Here is a 21248-nt window from a genome sequence, read left to right as displayed (position 1 = left end):
GCGCCACCTTAAATAAATAAAAAAAAATACTCTAACATCCTTTATGATGGCTACATTCGAAAAATTGAATTAATAATCCTGATAGTTTTTGAAAATTCGTTAATAGTAAGAAGAAAGCACGTGGGTACCCTAAATTAATGACTGATTCGACATCAAATAGTAATGAGCTCAGAATAATTACGAACGTGTTTGCAAACTACTTCAAAGATGCTTTTATATATAATAATACTATAATTTTTACTAACACATCTACCATTGTTTTAAATTTCCCCCACTTACTAATCTGTTTCACTTTACGTCCTTTTGTTTGGATTTTTTTGAAAAACGGGAACAAGTAGATTGTATCTTTACTGATTTCAGCAAGGCCTTTCACAAATTGTGTCATCAAATATTACTTTTAAAACTATCACAGCAATTTCACGACTATTTCATAACCTGAATGTCCTCTTATTTGCAGGATAGACCTCATAGTGTTAAATTTCATAATGAATGTTCAAGTTAATTTGTTGTGAATTCTGGTGTCCCCAGAGTGGTCACCTTGGTCCTATTTATTTATTTATAAATTAATTGGTTTCGATCATACAAGATTCGTCTGTTCTAATATATGTTTATGCTGATGACATCCTATTTATATATTTATAAATTAATTGGTTTCGATCATACAAGATTCGTCTGTTCTAATATATGTATATGCTGATGACACTAAAACAGAAAAAAATAAACTCTACATCTGACTGTCTTTTCTTGCAAGAAGACTTAATATTATTCAGGGAATGGTGCAATAATAATCGTCTTTTTTTAAATATTGACAAATGTAAAACCATGATTCTTACGCGTAAAAAAAATCCAATCGTTTTTAGTTACACGTTTTATTCTTGTCCTCTAAGTGCCTTTGGTGTTGTCTTAGATCCTAAACTAACGTTTAATGAACATATTAACTTCATAGTTAAAAAAGCAAATAGAGTTCTAAGTTTCCGATACCCATATGTTCGAAAATTACTTTTTGTTTCATTTGTGAGACCAGTCCTGGAATATGCCTGTACAGTTGGGTCACCTTACCATTCAGAAAAGATTTTTGCGTTTTTGTCTACGATACCTTCCGTGGTTTCATGATATTCATACATTACCACCTTATTCACAAAGACTGTCTCACATAAATCTTCCTTCTTTGGCTTTCATTGGACGTACTTGCAGTTTTGTTTTATTGTTGGAATAATAAACTTACAAATTTCATCACCATCAGTTCTTGGTAGTTTAAACTTTAGTTTTAGTTGTTCATGCATAAGACTCCAGAAACCATTGAATACTAATTTTAGCAGATCAACCTATGGTGTACATAGCCCCTTAAATCAATTGATTGAAATCTATAGTAAATTTCACCCTTGTATTAATTCACCAAATGAATACAATAAAAAGTATAAATTGGAAATTAATATTTTTCAACGGTTTAGTTTAAGTTTTAAGTTTTTTAGTATATATTATATTAATTAGAATTGTTAACGTTAGTATTTAACGAATTATAAATAAATAAACAAATTGACAACTGTGGTGCAAACTCTATGCACGCGTATGTAGTGTGAATTAATACATAGATGGATGCCCTGAACGGAAAATAAAAATGCGTATTATATTATATCCTGCACAGTAGTGACTGGGTCAGTAAAAAAGCAACAACAATTGTACTCATTTAGATAAACAATTTCTCAATGTGAATTTCTGAATACTGACTCATAGTTTATAGATGAGCTGCAACCATAGCCTCCTAACAAGCTTGTTTCTCACTTAATTTACTGCTAAAGTATCTTTGGTGTTTGCGAATTCTACAATTTAATATGGGAAAAATTAGTATGATGGATGGATTATTGAAACCATTGTAAGATCTCCATACCAAAACGGAAATTGTAATATAATTGTTCGATAACAATCACAGACTTTACATAATGATACATAATGATTTTGTTTGTAGTGATGGAATATTGTTTTAAATTTAATGTCGCTATTGTCTCTGTGAACTTATGAATTGAATTACTTTAAAATAAATCGTTTTTTTATAATTTTAATTCTTTTTACACCTCTGAAATTGCGGAAAACAATACAATTATATCCTAACGCACGCACAAAATACAAAACATAATTAATATTTAACTTAAACTATTAGAAAACAATGATTTGAATCTCATTTTATTTAGATTTAAATCGATCGATGAAGAGTGTAGGTTATATAAAATTCTCATTCGACTTAAAGCTTCATTCTCCACATAAGTTCTATGGAAGTCCATATGTATAAAATAAAATGTACGCAGGTGATGAGCTTCGCCTCGGTTATTCAAATGTATACAAGAAATTAAATAAGGTGCATTAATTTCACTATTGACTAGTTGAAGAAGAAATATTTAGTCATTAATAACACGCTTTCGATGGAGAGATTGCATTTGAAGAAGCTGTATGCGATGGTATTATGATCATCCCAAGGAAGACTTCTAAGGGCAAATGGAATGAAATTATGTTTCCTATGAATTTCGTAATAGGGAGTCCATACTTGTTAAGCATATTCAATATGGGGACGAACATGGCAATTGTACAAAGAATGAGTAACATAACAATGAACTCCTTTGCCCAGCGTTTTATAATACCAAACAAATAACGTGCTTTATTCAGCCTAATCACGAATTTCATCGTATTTGGAAACTTCTATAAATCCCGAAAATAAAATAGTTAGTAGTGAAAAATCTCATACAATTTTGTATGTATTACGAAACGATTTTGCTATGAGATTTTTCGAAAATCGTTAAAGTTTCCGATTAAGATGGAATTCGTGAAAGGTTGACAATAAAATGAATGGTTTTGTAAATTCTTAGTTGAAATTAATGAAAGAAATTAACACCTTAGTCTTTACAAGTGAGGACGCGACAGAGTTTTTCCTGCGAAATGCAATAATCAAATACACTTTTGATTCGTTTTTAAGCAAACGTTATCATTGAAGGGTTGAAGGAAAGGCTAATTTTCCCACACATTCGACAGATTTTCTGTAAATTCCTTATAACTTTTTTTAAAATGCATTTTTTAACGAGAATTCACGCCTCTTAATCTTGCTAAGCTTATATTTTCGGGTCTGCGCAAGGAAATATCAGGGTTTCTTTTGAGAAGTCCACGAACCCGATCGATACCAGCTTTTTTTCGAGCAACCATGAACTAGGAACTTAAATAATATTTTTTGTTGCATATTCAAAAGCAAACTTTCGAGCCATTGAATACGAAAATCCATCCAATCTGATATTTGGAAAACACTTCGCCGGCTGAATGCTTAAATGCTCCATATACAAAAAAATTATTCCTCAGAAAACGAATTTAAAGGTTTGAATTGAAACATAATTTCGTGATTTTTCATTTGAAAATTTCGACCTTTGAATTTTTTTATAAAAACAAAAAAAGTTTAGAAAAAGTCAAAAATGTATAGAGAACCCTTTCCCTTGGTTTTGTACCTTTTTTGTTTTTATCCATTTTAGTAAAAACAAAAAAAAAATGCTTGAATATTATCGATAAAAACCTTATTAGGAATACTCTAAATGCATTTATAAAGTTTGTGAAGCTGAAGATATAGAAATAGTCTTATTAAAAATATTTTGTTTCCCTTATTTTTATCCTTTTTTTTTAATATTAAAAAAAAAAATATTATGGCCTTTTTTGAGAAATTATCCTTATACAAGCAGATATTACTTCAGCCTGAAAACTATCAAAACCAGAATTGAAGCGTCGAAAAATAATCAATAAATATTTAATTAATTATGGACAGCATTTTTTGGGTTTTTAATTAATGTTTGTATTTAAATTTTATTTCAAAAATGATTTAGAAAAAAAACTAATAATAAATAAGTGATCTCGAAAATGTTACTTCTATTTATACTTTTCCAGCTGATTGTACTTTTGTCCATGGATATAGGGCACATAAGCAGGAAAAATATCACTTGGTTTCAATAGATTGTGAGAGGTTACATGCTCTATATGCCATCTCATGTGGATATGAGGAATTTAAGCATTAAGCGTCTGTTTTTAAAACTTTAATAGAAAAACTGCCCCACTTCGTACAAATTTTGGATATACGGCAAATAAGCACGAACGGAACCGAAAATATGTGGTCTATGGAGCAAAACTGGTTTCTGTAACTTTATTAATAATAGAGATAGAGCAACGGGAATAGCGCCAAACGAAAGAGAACATACGGCGACTTGTTGGGTCGTATATTTGGAGTTGAATGTTGTACTGTGGTGGGAATCGCTGGACTCGGTATTTGGATTCAGTTTCTTAAGTGTGGAAATAAGTGTCGTACGTTTCAAGTCCTTTTTCCGAGCCGCTGACGTGGGTGTCTCTATTTTGCTTAAAATTTCTTCGAGCAGTTTGAAGATTTTTTTCATCGATATCGCAGCGATCAGTCTTCTTCTTATATGAGCGAACCATTCTAAAAAAATTACAGAAATAACATGGGTCACATTCGACTATTGTCATAAGTTCCCCATGTGCTATCGTCCAAAGTGCCCCACACTTAGTTTTTTTTTAAATTAAATTTTTTTGAAGACTTCTAAACATAAATTTAAGAAAATAAACCCACATTTACTTTTGATAATACACTACAACTTGAATTTGGACACCTTTTAAATTCCATTATCACAAAATCAAATATTGCTTACCTCGTGTCTGAGCAACGTTACAAAAAATCACTTGAATATGAAAAAAATACTCTAGACACCACAGCAGTCGAAAGAGAACTGTAAAAATTGGTATATGATGGGAGAGAACAATGTGACCAACAATACCATTGAAATTTTGATTTAAATATCAACTCTCTTCTCACAATTGTAAAAGTCGTATGTGCCCCACCGTCGAAAGTGCCCCACCCTACCCTATAGTAATATGAGCTTAAGGGGTTCAGCTAAAGCATTTCTACACTTTTGTAATACTATCGGGGAATACCATCGGGACCGGCTGAACAATCATCATTAAACACAGATAGAAGATTAAATACCGTACCCCTGTATCACAGGGATATGACTACAGCTAGTTTGCGAAAAGGAGTAAAGATTATGAAATGAAATGAATAATGGAGTATATCTCCATTAACTACTTCAGGGCTTTTAACAAATGACTCACAGAAATTGGTTGCTAAAGTTGTAAAGTGAAGATAACTAGATTCTGTAGGATTTGTAGGATTAAATAAATATTTATCAATATTAGTGATTAATGATCTAGATTCAAGAACGAACTTCAAAAGAAAATAATACATACATACATACATCGAGAATTCGATTTTTTGAGTTTTTAATACAACTTGCTTGCTTTATTGAGAAAAGATAGATGCATTCTTTAACTAAAGTCTCTGATTGCCCTTTATTAGTATTGCAATAGAATCGAAGAACTTATTTAATAGATGAAAAGAAGCTTTTTGCTTGCTGATCTTAGCACACCTAATAGATGAACTACAAGATGTGCTCTTGGTAGAAACTATATCTTGTGGGATTGTAACGGCATCCAGACGAGATATACTAACTTATTAATGTTGGTTTATTCTTATTTGGTTTTGTTTCATTTAAATTGTATTTTTTTATTATTTTGGAGTTCATTTAAATTAAATTATCTTAATGAACCAATCATGCCAGATATATTTTTAATACCAACAAGTAATAATTTTTCATTCTAAAAAGTAAAGTGGGCGTTAAAATTAAATAAAAAATACTTTAGTGCATGGTGAAATTTAATAAGTCAATTATTTCACTAATATCAAAACAATATTGAATTGAGCTACGTTTTTCGCGTTTTGTACTAATTAGCAATCAGCATATTTGACTTCTGCTGATAATCGTTGAGATATAATGAAAAATCTTTTTATTACATTTATTATCCTTAAATCAATCATTATGTGTAACGAAATTGTATTCAAATTAAAACACGGCATTGCATTTTAAAACAGAATGATTTAAAATTTAATACAGAAACATTAAAACTATATTAATGTTAATTTTTTGTTTAATGTTTTTAAAAACGTATAAATACTTGAACTTTGACTTTATTAAATTAATTTAATATGCATTTTGTATTCGCTTTTTAACTCTTGCGATGCATTTAATTTTATAACTATTAATTTTTTAAATATTAAAAAGTTCGAAAACATTTTTAACCATGTACATAAAACAATTTTCTTCAATTTATGTGTAATTATTTTAATTTGGACCATAAACACAAGTACGTCCGTCTATTGATTTATGCATGCAAGATACAAATATTTGGATTTATGTATGTATGTTTGTGTATAAATATGTATGTGTGTAAATATATGTATGCCTTAGATTCGTGTTGACAAGAGGCTAAGTAAATTAAAATAGACGCAAACTCTGGTAAATAAGATAATTATATGACTGCGGATGTTCCAGTCGGATTTTATGTGAGTTTTTTTTGTTGCCTGTGTTATAAATTTTTGTTTGAAATTTAATTTTTCAATAAACTAATTAAAAATTTATCACAGAAAAGCGGCATACGTTTGATTAATTTAATCAATTAATTTGTTCTGATGGTTTTAAAAATATGTACATATGTATGTATATACAGTTTCGGTAATAAAAGCTACTGAAATTAAACTCGAAATATTTTTAACAGATAAAATATTTATGTAGTAAATGTTTTATGGACATATGAAAGCAAAATTGTGTTGTGTGTTGGAAGAGGTTCTTGTATAAAAAATTATTAAACATACTTCATCTTAATTGTCCCGTTTTTATAGCTAAGAAATCCACAAACACACCAATCTATAAAAAGACCGAAAATTGTCTTCCGAGTAGTCAATCGCTTCGAATCACTATACAGAAATTAGTAATGTGGCATTAAATGTATGGAGACTTGGAGACTAATTCACATGTCTGTAATGTGAAGCTATGCGGTTACCAAACACCTGCAATTGTTATTCAATCCATTAATGAACAAATAAGTAATCATAGCTCTATAGCAGTCACCAAAGAAGATATTAAAAAAGTACGGAATAAAACCAAAAGTAAGCTTAGTTACTAAAAACAATTTATTGATATCTATAATATGAATGCTTTCAAGGACAATTTATTGAAAGTGGTAATTATTCTGGTCAAACAACACCGAAGAGCCAATTGAAACTCAAAATTACCTCCGACCCTAATAAATAAAAACAAAAACCTGGGCTGCGACCCACACTGATTACATTCCATCCCGTCTTTGCTAAAAGTTTTGTAGGTTTCGTGTTTTGATAAAAGAGTATACAATATTTTGAATATGATGAAATAGTTTGATTTCAAAATCTATTTTTGTAGAAAGCCATTTTTTACCAATTTTAGTAGTATATTTATTTCTTATATAAACAATTATAAATTGGATGATTGAAATTAATTTAAAGTCAATATCTATTGTTCACAGGACATCTCGAATCGAACATCAATTTGTTTATGAAATGTGCGTACTATTTTTGTAGATTTAATTTTCTTACGAAAAGTTGAAAATTTACTGAATGCTCAAAATCTTACTAGATGTCAAAAACGTTATTCTTTACTGCACAAAATTATTTTCGAGATAAAATAATTTTTCGTTCGTAAGATATGCGAGGTGACAAATATTTTTTTTAGTTTCTTACATTTATAAAAAAAAAAACAGTTAGTTGGAATTTTTTCCAAAAATATACTAGTTTGGTAGCACATTATAATATATAGGTATAATACAAAATTCAATTCAACTCGCTTGGGTTATTTCGTGAGATATTTTGGGTAAACTAAAATGTTCACCTTTTTTTTAAACTGTTATGGTAAAAAATCCGTCTACGCATTTTTTTGAGAGTCCTTTCTGTATCTTTCTTCATTATTAGCTGTATAACAACATTTGTTTGAATTCGAAATCTGTATTGGTCTTTAAGCTATGGACGACGAAAAAAACGTCGGGAACGTAAGGACATACTGTCCAAGGTTCAATCGCTGCAAGAAATTGACAAATCCTCCTAGAGTAATTCTTGTTATTAAAATAACTCGTACACTGGAATGGTTGAGAGTTGTAAGTCACTAGACCCTAGTTGTTACGGTTCAAATCTGATATCCACAACATAGACACTGGTGTGCCCCAGAGAAGCTTCGAAAACCGAATGTTGTCGCAAAAGCGTAATCCTTCCCCAATGCCCCTATCCATGGATGGTACTTGCATCAAGGAAACTGAACAGCTTTCAGTTTTATATATGTGCATCTTGTGAAGTGATCACATATTTGACATGGCCAATTTTTTTGGTTTTATCTGACGATGTAAGAAGTTTTGTACCTTTTCCAATCTGCATAGAATTTCTAAGGTTTTTATTCGTCCAAAACTCGAGTATGCGCCTAATTTCGGAGGTACTGTCAAGTAAAAGGATTCTTTTTAAGCCGTACTACTCTTATGTGGAATTATTTACCAGGCTCAATATTTCCCACGCATTACAATGTGCAGGCATTCAAAATCAATTTAAATCGGTGTTTTCATATATATGAAAAATGTATATTGACATATTGTATATATATATGTAATGCACAATATAAAAATAAAAAAGATCTTACGTGGATACGGTGCTATTTTTTGTCTGCCAAAATTTGTAAACCTATTTTTTATATTATTACTAGCTGACCCGGTCACTTGTTGCTGTGGCTAACGTTTTTTGTCATAGTAGGTAGTCACGGTAGGAGAACATCAAGCATGGGCAACACCATGCTTTTTTACTAATAGATGTAATGTGTAAACAAACATGGCGACCTTCATGATTAATTTTCAACTACCGTTACCCATTATACAAATATACTGGTTTGAGATTTAAAGGGGAAGGACTTTGAACACAATTGAGCAAAGATTTTGTAGAATTGATGCAAAGCAAACATCAATATAAAAAAAAAATGTATTGTTATTTTTACTCAAGTTTGTAAAAAATGAGTAGGTATATGACAAGGATTTTATTAAATAAGATGTGACAGTTAAACTTATAAATGAGCTAAGGTTAGGTTAGGTTAACGTGGCTGCGGATTAAAAAAAAAAATCCACACACTTAGGCCAAGAGAAAGGCCCGTTGTGATACTACATGAATCTAGAGAATTACTTCTAACTAGTCGAACCATTTTGAGCTTTTTATAAAGCGAAGAAGATATTTGATATCCTTTTTAGCTAGTTCACTGGGATTATCAAAAGAGTAGTCCCCCAGATGAAGTTTGCGTCTGAGTGAAAGAGCAGGGCAAGTGCATAAGAGATGAGAGATTGTTTCCTCTTCTTCTTCGTCCATACAGCTCCTACAGAAGTCATTTGAGGCTACGCCAAGTCGTATTGCGTGTCTGCCTATAATGCGCTAATATGAATTCTGCTTTGAGATAACAAGTCTTTAGAGCGCTTTAGGTCCAGTGAAGGCCATATGAGTTTTGTGGCTGCGCATGTTGGTAAGCTAGAATTTGCTATCGCAAAAGCTGTTTCTTTTAGCATAAGTTTACATTATCGGTATACCTATCTTCTCCCTTTCAGGTGAAATAGGTATGACGGTTCCATTTTTAGCGAGTTCATCGGCTCTACAATTACCTGGGATGTGTCTGTGGCCCGGCACCCAACAGAGGTAAATGTTAAATTGCTGCGCCATCTACATAAGAGACGATCGACAATCGAGGGCCGTTAAAGATTTGGTCGAGACACCGTCAAGGGATTTGATAGCAGCTTGACTCTCAGAGAAGATGCGAATATCAGAAGTTGATACCACGTACGTTTCTGTGAACGAAAAAAATGCACTTTCATAACCTAAGTAAACTTTGAATCTTAAGCTTGACCATTAGACCATTGTTCCTAGCTTCGTTCAATTTGTTTCTATTTGTCGCTTCCCTCCAACTTTTAAAGAGACGCAAACAGAGCACATCAAAGAAATTAAGCAGTGTCGTGACCAATAATTGCATAATGGTCGCGATCGTCATCTTTTTTGAACATGCGTTATTTAGAGATGGGAAATTATCTCACTTAGATCTTCCCCTAGCAAAATCACATTTTATATATGATTTATGATTATGTTGCCCACATGTACCGCACCCAGAGTAAAATCACTTTTTTTATTTGATATAAGGGACTATAACTACTTATCATAGCTACTGATGATGAAGGTTTGATATATTGTGCAATGTACAATGTGTTAGGTACCAATATGCATTTCATAGGCATTTGTAAGTACAAATGAACTTTTCCTGTCTTGGTCATCGCTAAAGGCGACTCAAATGTATGTTTTCTCAATTTTCAAAAGAAAATTAAGTGATTTAAATATGAAACCCCCTCCCGTGCATCGTTACTTTTATCATCTTCGTCATCATTCATTGTGGACGGAAATAAACACTTTGTCTAGATCTTTTGTATTGTGTAGTTTTTTTGACATTTAATGCATTCGAAATAGTAAACAAAAATTTAATTTATAGATGTGTACATTTCCCACACCTGTATTTACTAACAATAACATTACCACCTTCTTCCTAAATTAATGCAATAAATTTGCCGCCGCCAGTTGGCGTAAAAAAAAGAGAAACATTTAATTAAAGCAAATTTACGACGGTTGATCTGTTTGCTCCCTAAACACTACTGTTTATATGCGAAACCATACCATGTATCTAGAATTCAAGATACTGTATTGTACATGTGGAGAACTGGAGAGTCTGTCATCCGTAAATGCGTATCGCGTGTATACACCATGATGCTTAAGCTCATGTGGGGATCTGCCTACTATAGTTTCTCGCGTACTGTAAAATAAAATAAATTGTTGTCAAATTAATGGATGAAGCATCGACCCAATCAATTGACCGAATGCCAAGCTCAATTGTTGTACTTGTCGTAATTGGATTATATTGCTATGAAGGGTTTATTGAAGTGAGACCGAACTCATAAATTTTTGTATACGATGCTTAAAAAAATATACATAAATTGATTTCTTTTTTCCTTACTTTATTTAGGAGAAAAAAATACGAGTATAGTAAATGTTGTTTCTAGTATAGATATAGATAATTTTACTTGAACAACATATTTATGTATATGTAACTTTAACAAGAAATAGTTCATCAGTTTTCACATATGTATGTATGTACATATATATGCATATGTGTATGAATAGGTACTTATAACTAAATTTCCCTTAATAATTGGTTTAAGCACCACTGGTAATCTAAGGACGTGGCCTAGTCCAGATTTGTACATGAAGATGGGTTTTAAATGAAAGTTTACCTTTCCTTATTTATTGTTCATAAGAATCCATAGCATTTGGCGATAATATACATATAAACCTAATTTCGGTATCAATCGGTATCTTTAACTGTAGATATAACTGTGTTATCTTAGATCATAATTATTGCTTGGTTTTTTAAGTACTAAGTTCAATTAATTCGGTATTCACATAATTCTTGATTAAATACACGATATGTTGCGTGAGGAAAAAAGTTAGTATGATGATCTATCTGTACAATTTTACCCTCATGGACATACGACAAAACTTCTTCATCACCGTCATTGTTTTTTGTAAATATATTTCAAAATAATGGGTATGAAAGCATGTGAATGTGGAAGCTTATCAAAAATAAATAACTACATATTCCAAACATGATTTCAAAATAATTTCCTTTCTCGAATCCAATGAGACACAATCAGATCAATCTGTTTTTGAAGAGTGCAGATATACTGTATAACAGTTTTTAAATAAAATAAAACTGGCCTTATTCTAGCGTTCGATGTTCTTTTTTTACACTTTTCAGCATTATACTAATAAACAAATAAATGTACAAATACTTCAAAAGAACTAGGAATTAATGTAAATCAATAGTGGTAACATTGAAAAAAAAACTTAGTTTCCACCTTTACCTTTTTACCAAATATTTAAAAATTGTGATTTTAAAAATACTTGTTTAATAATAATTAATAATAAATATTTTATCTCAGAATCAACAAAAAGAAAGCTGCTGTACGTAGACTTTTTGGACTATGTGTATGTATTTCATGTACATAATATGTACATACATTTGTTTGTTAAACACTTGTTCCCATTTTAATTGATGTCAAAAACATGTGCCAAATTAACTATTTTTTATTTAAACAAATAAACCAAACATTGAACGATTTAGCAAAAAGTTTAACCATACATATATTTTTCTTAAGTTAATAAGCTTAATTTTGAACGGGCATCCATGTGCCGAAAAGTTAAAAACTTTGTTGAGCATGCCTTAATCTCTAGTGCTGATGTTCATTATGTCTATTAATTTTTTTTAATGGGATAAGAACATAAATTTGCCAAAAAATAATGAAAAACACTGTACCTAGAGTTTGAAAACTTGAATTCTTTGCATGTACATATCTACTTTTTTTTGTGTACCATTCACTTTTCCGAATTATATTTGTCTATTCTTTTTGTTCTTTTTTTCAGTTTCTAACGTAAGGTCATTCGAAACAAAATAAGGAAAATTTACAATAGAGTTAGATATGCTAGACACAGTACCTTTTATATTTTAAGGACCGTTAGTTTGGTATATCTGCCAATGCCTAAAAAGATGTTTTTTCAAAGTTAAAAAAAAAACGGAATTCAATTTTTAAAAAAGTAATGGACCTACGCACTGGCAAAATTTGTGCCCAACATTTTGGTGCTTAGAATTTTCCAATATATATAGTTTTCGAGTTTATATGTAAGTCACTTTTATTTTAATATTAAAAAAGCAAATTATTACAAGTAACGCACATTTTTTTAATAGAATACTTACAATTGCTCTCATATCCTTATAAAAGATTCATACTTACATGCGTGGTGCTTCAGAATTTAAACATTTAATATCCGTAGCTTATGATTTTTTTTACAAATTGTAGTTATAACACTATACACAAAATTTCCAAACAGTTTATGTACAAAAATATGTACTTATTCATTTTCGTGTGTACATTTATAATTCTTTATTGTGTAGTGTATGTATATGCGACATGCGGATTACACGCAATTTTTATTTCCTCTCAAGAATTATCATTTTAAAACATCGTTTTATTGTATTCTTCATTTTAAATTACTTGCACATACTTAGAACGATGAAATGAAGAGAAATACGCTTCTCTTCTTTATGAATGTAAATACATATGTAGAACAGTATTATTAATATTATCAACTATTATTGTCCGCCATTTATAGAAAGGAATGATGGGGGATGGTGATGGTGTTGTTGATGTTTAATGGGTTGATGTCTTGGCTTATGGCTTATGAGAGAGTCGAAGAGGATGATCTGATTTATACATACATCATGTTCACCCACTCCTTTACAGCCTTTCCCTCAACCCAGTCTTAAACTTGAAAGAAAACATAATACCAAAATATCCTCTTTGCTTTTCTATTATTAATTTTGCTTTTTGCCCATGCAAATCGAATAAAAAATTACTTCCACACGAACACTTGCTCATGTTATACTAAATTTGTCAGCAAAAATTAAAATAGGCATGAGGGGACGTGGTAGGTACATAAATATACTCTTTTTTTAAAGAAAGATGAATATAGCTACAATACATATATATATATGTATAAAGCGAAAATAACAACAAGCCACAAATACAAGTGCGATGAGCATGAACAATAACGCGAGCGTTATACAGTATGTGGGGATATCAATCACGGTAATTCAGTTCACTTTAATTTAATAATCGAATGCTTCTCTTTTTTGACGTTTAGGTTTCGTGTCATCTTGTCCTTTTCTTTTCACTTATTTAATGACAAAGAACGAATGAATTAATAATGATAAATTTTCATCACCGAGGCCACCATTCTTCGTTTGTAACTGTTATAAATGTTCGAGTGCATGCTAAGTTCACTTATTTAGTTTTTGTTTTTGTTAAGAAGTACTTCTTTTTTTTGTATAAGTATCCATAGAAGTCACTCGTATTTTTTTAAGCTATGTATTTTATTTTTAAAGAATAAAAGTAATGTTTTTGAAGATTGATCGAACAGTCAATACTCGAACCACCATCTTTTCGCACCTTCTCCGTTTATTTTTTACACGAATTTCAGAATGACTCAATATACAACCGATCTTAACGTACATTTTTAAAAATACAATGAAACCAACTTATTGTGTACAAGTAAAAGAACAAAAATATTGTATATACCAGTGGTTCTACTGAGACCCCAATAGTCTTCCATGTTTGCCATACGGTGGCCACTACTAAACTGCGGCAACGGACTTTTCAAAAAATTGCTAGGTAAATAGTGATTTTTTTTTAATTTGGTCTTGTGTATGTACTATATATATTAGTTTTTTTTTATTATATTGAATGGATCTTCTTTTTATAAAAGTTTTTTCCGACGACAGCGACGACTACGACGACGATGTTAACGTATCTATAGTCGTTCGAATAATGGATGGTGAAAATAACGACTAACGACTGCAATGGAGTAGGAAAAAGCATCGCAAGCAATTGTATTTTAGTGATATTGTATAGTGAGTTCGGCTTTTATACAATGTCCGTATACCATCAGTTTACTTTGGCTTAATTAAGATCATCGTTCTGACAGACACCGGGGTTGGTCAACCTAAATTGAATAAATTGATAAAAACGAATAATTGTTGTTAGTTCTTTTTGACAAGACTGCAAGACCATACTCTCAGAAAGAAGAAAAGGAAGACAAAGAATCGATATTAAGTTTATATCGATTGTGCGGATAGAAGACGTACTTAAAAATTCACGTAATTTTTCGGAGAGTTTATTCATATTTTCAGTTGAAAAAATAAGAGCAGTTGTATACATCTGTCGTTCTTTAAAGAATATTTGTCTTTGCATATGTCCAAGGAACAAAAAGGTAAATGTTTAATGTCACTCAACTATGTCAGTGAGTTTAAAAAACTTAATAAAACATTAAGGTTAAAATGAATAATGTGGAGCCCTTTCTAAAAAACTCAGTCCTTATAAACGTTCAAACGCCACGTGAATATCTAATTATAAAATTAATTTAAATTCCAAACGTTGAGAAATTTAAAATTTTCAGTTTGACAGATCAAGTTAAAAAATTGACCAAATATTACACACGCGTGCAGAATAAGATTTAAGCCATCTACATAATATTCCATGCATACAAATCTTTATTTAAATTTCTAAATAGTGATTTTAGAACTAAAGACCACTGTGAAATAAATTAAACATTAAATTTAATATTTCAAGCCATCAAAATATATGCAGCCAGATTTTTGCATATTTATATTTAAACTAAAATCCAACAAAGCTCCACCAACTTATCTGCAAAATATGGTCGGAAAAAACAAAGCCCGATGAATCGAATCTCAAAATAGTTTGCCCAATACACAAGAAAAGACCTTAATTGCGCCAACTACACAGGCATCAGCCCCTGAACATTGCATATAAGATCATTCCTCCTGTATTATGAGAATGTCTGAAGCCGTGCGTCTACAATCTGATAGGACCTTATCAGTGTGGCTTCAAAACAGAAAAGTCCACCATTGACCAAATATTCACATTACCGTAGATCTTGAAAAAAAGCAGGAACTTCAAATCGATACCCAACATCTCTTATTCGATTTTAAAGCCATATGACAGCATATAGTACCCGTGGCTTGATGGTAAGTGCGTTGAATATTAGTTTTTTTTTCAAATTTTCTAATAAATACAAAAATAAATAAAATTTAATTGAAGTAAAATAGATCTTATTGCCGAAAGGCATTAGTTCTAAGTGTTATAGTTTAATTTAGAGTGTCCGTATGGGACCAGTAAGTTGTAAGTAATGGTTAATTAGACTAGTTGTATGAATTTTTGTCTAGCTTTAAGAAAGGTTTACGATTGAAGTAATACAAATAAATTTAAAAAAGAGCGTTGGACTGTCATGCCAGAGGTCTCGGGTTAAATCCCTGCCTGTGCCATCTGAATTTTTTTTTCACGACTACTGCCTCTTGCGAGGAATTGACAAATCCTTCAAAAGTAATTATTGTCATGAAAAGTGCTTTCTCAAATTAGCCGTTCGGATGCGGCTTAAAACTGTAGGTCCCCTCCATCACTGACAACATTACTCTCACACAGAAATGGTTGAGAGTTGTAAGTCACTAGGCCCTAGTTCTGTTGCGCCACCCAATTTATATATTTTTACGACAGCATCTACAGTGCAATGTCTAGTTTTGGCAAACTTATCTGTTTGTGCAGAATGACAATGGAAAATGCACGCTGCTCTTTCAAGGTCGGAAAAGATCTCATCTTCAATGCATTTGAAGCCAAAAAAGGTTTTAGACAAGGCGATGCACTCTCAAGCGACTTCTTCAACATCGTTCTGGAAGGAATTGTCAAAAACTCAACCGTCAACAATAGAGTATCCAGATTTTTTAAATTTTGGGCTTAACGACATTTTAGGATTCGGTTTGACCTAGTGTCAAAATCACGAATATTAATATCAACTTTCTTAATAAATATTGATCTGTTTTGCTTAGATTATTATCGTTGTACGTTGTAATAGATTATAAACATCAATTAAATAAACTCAAAGCCAAGTCAAGGTTTTCAAAGGAAAGTTTGTTGTTTTCCAAAAGAATGTAAGGCAGAACCTAGTGAATAAAGTAAGAAGTAAAACAAATACTTTGACCATCCTCACCGACTCACGTTTTCCATGATATTTTAAGCCATAATTTTGACTTTCAAATATCAACGTTTTTATTATGCCTCAGTTTTACTCGTTCTAATAGACAGATGTTTACAATATATATAGAGTATTCTTCTAATGTGTAACTTTTTTTTTGTGCCATATTTTACTATCGTTAGCTACTGACTGACATGATGGACACATGCACACAAACAAAAAAAATGACAATAGCAAAGAAATAAATTAAAGCAATTTTTATTCACGTACTAAGGCTCTCCTCGAGTCGGTGTATTTGAAAGGCATAGACTTTAAGTCGTTCCAATGACGTCGGGCTGACATTAAAAATGTACGCCTTGCAAGATGTTCACAGCTGGATTCCTAATATGCGTTTCAAGAAGTCAATTTGTAAATAGTTAAAACAATACATACTAACTAAATAATTTCAGTACCTAATCGACAAAATAGAGGCTGATGTCGTTTCCTGTATGGATGAACAATTTACTCTTAAAGTGTACTATAATCTTCCCTTGAGAGGCAGTTACGTATGTTCTTATTTAAGTAAATCCAATCGATTGAAACTACTTAAAGTAAATTCAATATTTTTTTTGGAATTTGGGCTATTTGTTTAACAAACAACAACAAAACTTATAACAGAAATAAACGCAATTTTACGTTGTATTCATTTGTGAATGTATGGCACTAACAATTTGTATGCCAAGTTTGATTTTTCTACTATGGAAAATATTAACCTTTCCAAAATAAAAGCTAAACCAATTTCACCTAATTTATTCTCAAAGATTTTATTATATCGTGAACAGGTGTTGATATAAAATCAAAAATATTATCCGGACATTCTTTCCAATATTTTTGGCATCCTCCCTGTTCCCCATCAATTTCGGCTCTATAGTAAGCTTTTGATAATTTATCATTCTTCGATGAACTTGGGCTGCAAAGAGAATAATAATATACATTTATTATAATATTATATATTAAAGCAAATTATTAATATTATTTCAACAAAGAAAATTTATTCTTTGAATAAAATAACATTTAAAATAAGGACAAAATTATAAATTAAAACTGAAGACTTTGATTTATTTAATATTATTAAAACAGATTCTGAATTCAAAATTAAGAATATAAATCTGGTTAAAGATTTCTTGACTTTCTAAACCAATCGCATATCCGTTGCCTATTAATAGCGTTCCCATACTACAAGTCTGCATATAATTTACATATGCATGTAAGGTTTACATTGTTTTTTTGTCAATGCACATTGGTCTTAAATTCTTGAACATTATTATGTTATGGATTTATTTTACCATAAAATAAAACTTTCCATGATTGAATAATATATGAATGTTCGAGCTATGTTACAAATAGTAAGATCAGTTAATTATGATTGTGCGTTTCGAAATAATTAGTAACGAATAACATAAAGTTAAAAAATAATTTAAAATGATAAGGACTACACAAAAGCTATTTTGAAACTAGAGTATGAAAGTAGTTATAAACTAACTTATTTCAATTTGAAAAAGTTTAAGCCAGCTATAATCATCATTTAAACGTTTCAATCTACGTACAATCAATTGGTAATTTTTATATTTTTTCGTTACATGCCCCTTCTACGTTATAGACAATTTATTTTAGCTTACGTAAAAATAATGTGTATCACAGATCCTAGGAAACCGTTATTCTCTCCAATTCTTGAAGCATTTGTCTCACATATCAATCGCAGGAGACAACTTCGACCATTGTATCCGTACCTGTTGAAATAATACAAAAAATGCTGCGTTAAATAAAAGTTTTTTTTTAATAGTAAATTAATTTGATGGATTTTTCATTTTATTAATTTATATTTAAACTTAAGACTAGTTTAACAATTAAATACATGTATAATAAATAGTAATCATTCATTAAATTCATAAGTATGTGACTAATGATACAACAATGGTCTGAACATTTACAATTCGAAACTGATGTTTGGTGATAATCAGCAGATATCAAAATAATTAAGTTAACAATAATGATATTTACTATAATTCAAAATTGTGATTTTAAATATTACATTTTATATTATTTATTACAAATCAAGCAAGATTCTGATACAAACAAAAGAATTTAGTTCAAAATTCTTAAATTATTACTAATAGTTTTCAATCTAGTAAAAACCTACCATGAAAAGCCAGTCATTCACTTTTTGTAAAATTTAAATTACAAAATGAAAGTAAGAGCAACGAACACACAAAAACAAAAAAGTATTAACACTAATGATTCTTTTTTTACTTAACTCAATTAACGTATTTCAAAATCGTTTTGATTCTAAATTCAATACCACGCAAGGGACTGACGTATAAGAAAATAAGAATGGTATATTTAACTCAGAAACTGTAATGTTTCTATCACATGATTTGCGATCTACATATACATAAGAATGCATGCATGTGCATATGTTTGCAACTATAACCAATTTAAAATATGTTTGATAAATTATAATGCTAACAAAATATCTATTGGCATTGTCTTAAAAATAATTGATTCCCGTTATAAAATTAAGATCTGAATGAAATGCAAACCTTGAATCATAAATAGGATACATTGTTAGTTGGAAGTATAATTTTATTATAATATTATTATATTTGAGCAAGTACAACATGACGTCCAATCAATTTGTTTGAAAATTAATTTTTATATTGAAAATTGATGGCACTGCCATTTCAAAAAGTTTGGAAGCATAAAAGTAGTTCAAGGATAATCACACTCAAGATTTTATACAATATACGCATCTATGTACATTGTAAATACATATGTATAAATATAAATCGTTAAAATATTGGACGGACAGTGTCACATTTGAATGCGACTGAATAAATTTTACAGATTATGACTTTAATAATGAGTTGTTTGAATTTTATAATAATTTTCAGGCTCGAAAATAAAACACAACATGGTATTGAATTCAGACTACTTACAATTGTATTTTAATCTAGTTTCAATGTTTTACGGATATAAGAAAAAAAATGTATTGTATTTTTAGATTTCTAATATCCGATAGGTAATTCATTTTTTAATTTACCCACATTTGAAATCTTTGTGTCAGTATATTGTAAAACATCTTTCTAGAGAGCAGTGATCTTCTTTCACGAGATTTGTTCTTTTCATTCTCCTCGTTCGATTCTTCTTCTCTAGGTAAATGTTCTGTAGCATTTACATCGTCAGATGTTTCGAACATTATGAATTTTTGATTTGTTGAGTTATCACCTTTGACATATTGAATTATATCTTGACTTGCTACTTTATTAAGTTCTGTACTGCTTGCAATAGGATTTTTCTTATTTTTTGCACGGATTTGATCTTTCATGAGTCGAGTGTCACCAAATTCTAGATACTACATTTAATAAAAAATTATGTTATTATTGAAAATTTAACGTATGCATATGTATGTGTAATACCTAACAATAAGTCGGTTTAACAGCTGCTATTTTCTTCGTTTTTTAGAATAATATCTTATTCAAAATTATTTCTATACACATAGTTTTCGATAACTTGATTCAAAGAACACAAATTCGATTAAAAATTTTAACATTTATACATACTGTTTATAATATTTCGATATTTAATATAAATTAAAACTCTTTACAAAACAAACAAAAATTACAAGCAGCTGTAATAAATCGGTTGATTTCAACTGATTTTTTATTTTCGACTTTCTGTTAACAAAAAGAAATGAAAAGAAATCAACTCACTGTTGGGAGCTGCCAATTTACTGGCAAATTATAATTTGCTTCGAAATTGTAAGAAACAAAAACATTTCTATGTGGTCCAAGATCCAAGGGAACTGCGAGTGCAGCAAATATCTGTTTGTTTTCAAAACTTAAGTAACATTACTATGTAGATAATTTAATCCAATCAACTTACACCGTATGCACTATTTGAAGGAAAGAAAAACGAACTATTTACAGTTTTGATGTACAACACCATTAAAACTCCGGGGTAAAATATCAACATTTCCACAAACAGTAAATACAAAAAAATGTTTGGAATTATTGAAAATATGTAAATTCGAATACAAAAAGTTCAAAATTTTGAAATCTTTTCTGTTTGAGCGACACTAATGGAATGCTTTAACCGTAAAAAAGTTTACCATGCATAGACGACGCAAAGCTAAACGAATTTAAAAGCAGACAAATGTGACAAAGCAAATCAATTAGAACTTCCTACAAAATTGATTAAATCAATAAAACTTCTTTTTCTATGCCCCATATTTTTATTCTTGATCTCTCATGTTGATAAGATGTGAAAGTATAACAAGTGGTAGTGCGGCACGATTGAAATTATGAATGCTTGGTTCATAAAATGCAGGAGCTTTCATTTTACTAAATATAGGAATATTCTGGTATGGAGTTTTGGTATAGATAGGTCACAACCAGCCCTTGCTACGCGACGCAATTAGCGCCGTTTTAAATAGCATACCCTCGTTAGACCTGTTGACTAAGAAAAGATAATCTATAACCGAATTAACATACCTTTTTAGAAATGAAATCACGTCTTTGATTCTTATTTCGGAAAGTTCATCAAAATTCCCTTCCGATAGTTGACATTCTCGAAATGTCCAGAGCAGGACATTTAC

At 30.4% G+C, this 21248-nt stretch overlaps 3 protein-coding genes across 5 annotated transcripts in view; 1 reads left to right on the top strand and 2 right to left on the bottom strand.

Annotated features, from left to right (window-relative positions):
* LOC129944564 (sodium/potassium/calcium exchanger 3) overlaps nt 1–14281 on the bottom strand; it is a 32028-nt gene extending 17747 nt beyond the window's left edge. For 2 of the 3 annotated variants that reach the window (XM_056054090.1, XM_056054091.1), the window contains exon 1: nt 14149–14281. In XM_056054090.1, coding sequence (XP_055910065.1) covers nt 14149–14191 — 43 coding nt within the window. In that variant the 5' untranslated portion in view covers nt 14192–14281. Of the gene's footprint in view, nt 1–12804; nt 12930–14148 lie in introns of those variants that run through there. The other variant, XM_056054092.1, reaches the window with a different exon arrangement.
* Nucleotides 14108–21248, top strand: part of LOC129944568 (uncharacterized) — a 36621-nt gene continuing 29480 nt past the window's right edge. Inside the window, exons 1-2 of the transcript XR_008781460.1 lie at nt 14108–14241; nt 14336–14839. The gene's annotated coding sequence lies outside the window, so the exon portion shown is untranslated. The remainder of the gene's footprint in view (nt 14242–14335; nt 14840–21248) is intronic.
* Nucleotides 17363–20816, bottom strand: LOC129944566 (uncharacterized). The gene is made up of 5 exons (XM_056054093.1): nt 20537–20816; nt 20365–20475; nt 19699–20006; nt 18274–18384; nt 17363–17564 (listed from the first exon to the last, which is right to left on the bottom strand). The coding sequence occupies exons 1-5, from the start codon at nt 20624–20626 to the stop codon at nt 17399–17401; spliced, it is 786 nt and encodes a 261-aa protein (XP_055910068.1). The 5' UTR covers nt 20627–20816; the 3' UTR covers nt 17363–17398.

Source organism: Eupeodes corollae, chromosome 2 (assembly GCF_945859685.1).
Source record: "Eupeodes corollae chromosome 2, idEupCoro1.1, whole genome shotgun sequence".
Classification (NCBI taxonomy): Eukaryota; Metazoa; Arthropoda; class Insecta; order Diptera; family Syrphidae; genus Eupeodes; species Eupeodes corollae.
Note: the sequence above shows the minus strand (reverse complement) of the source record. Positions and strands in the feature narration are given on the sequence as shown.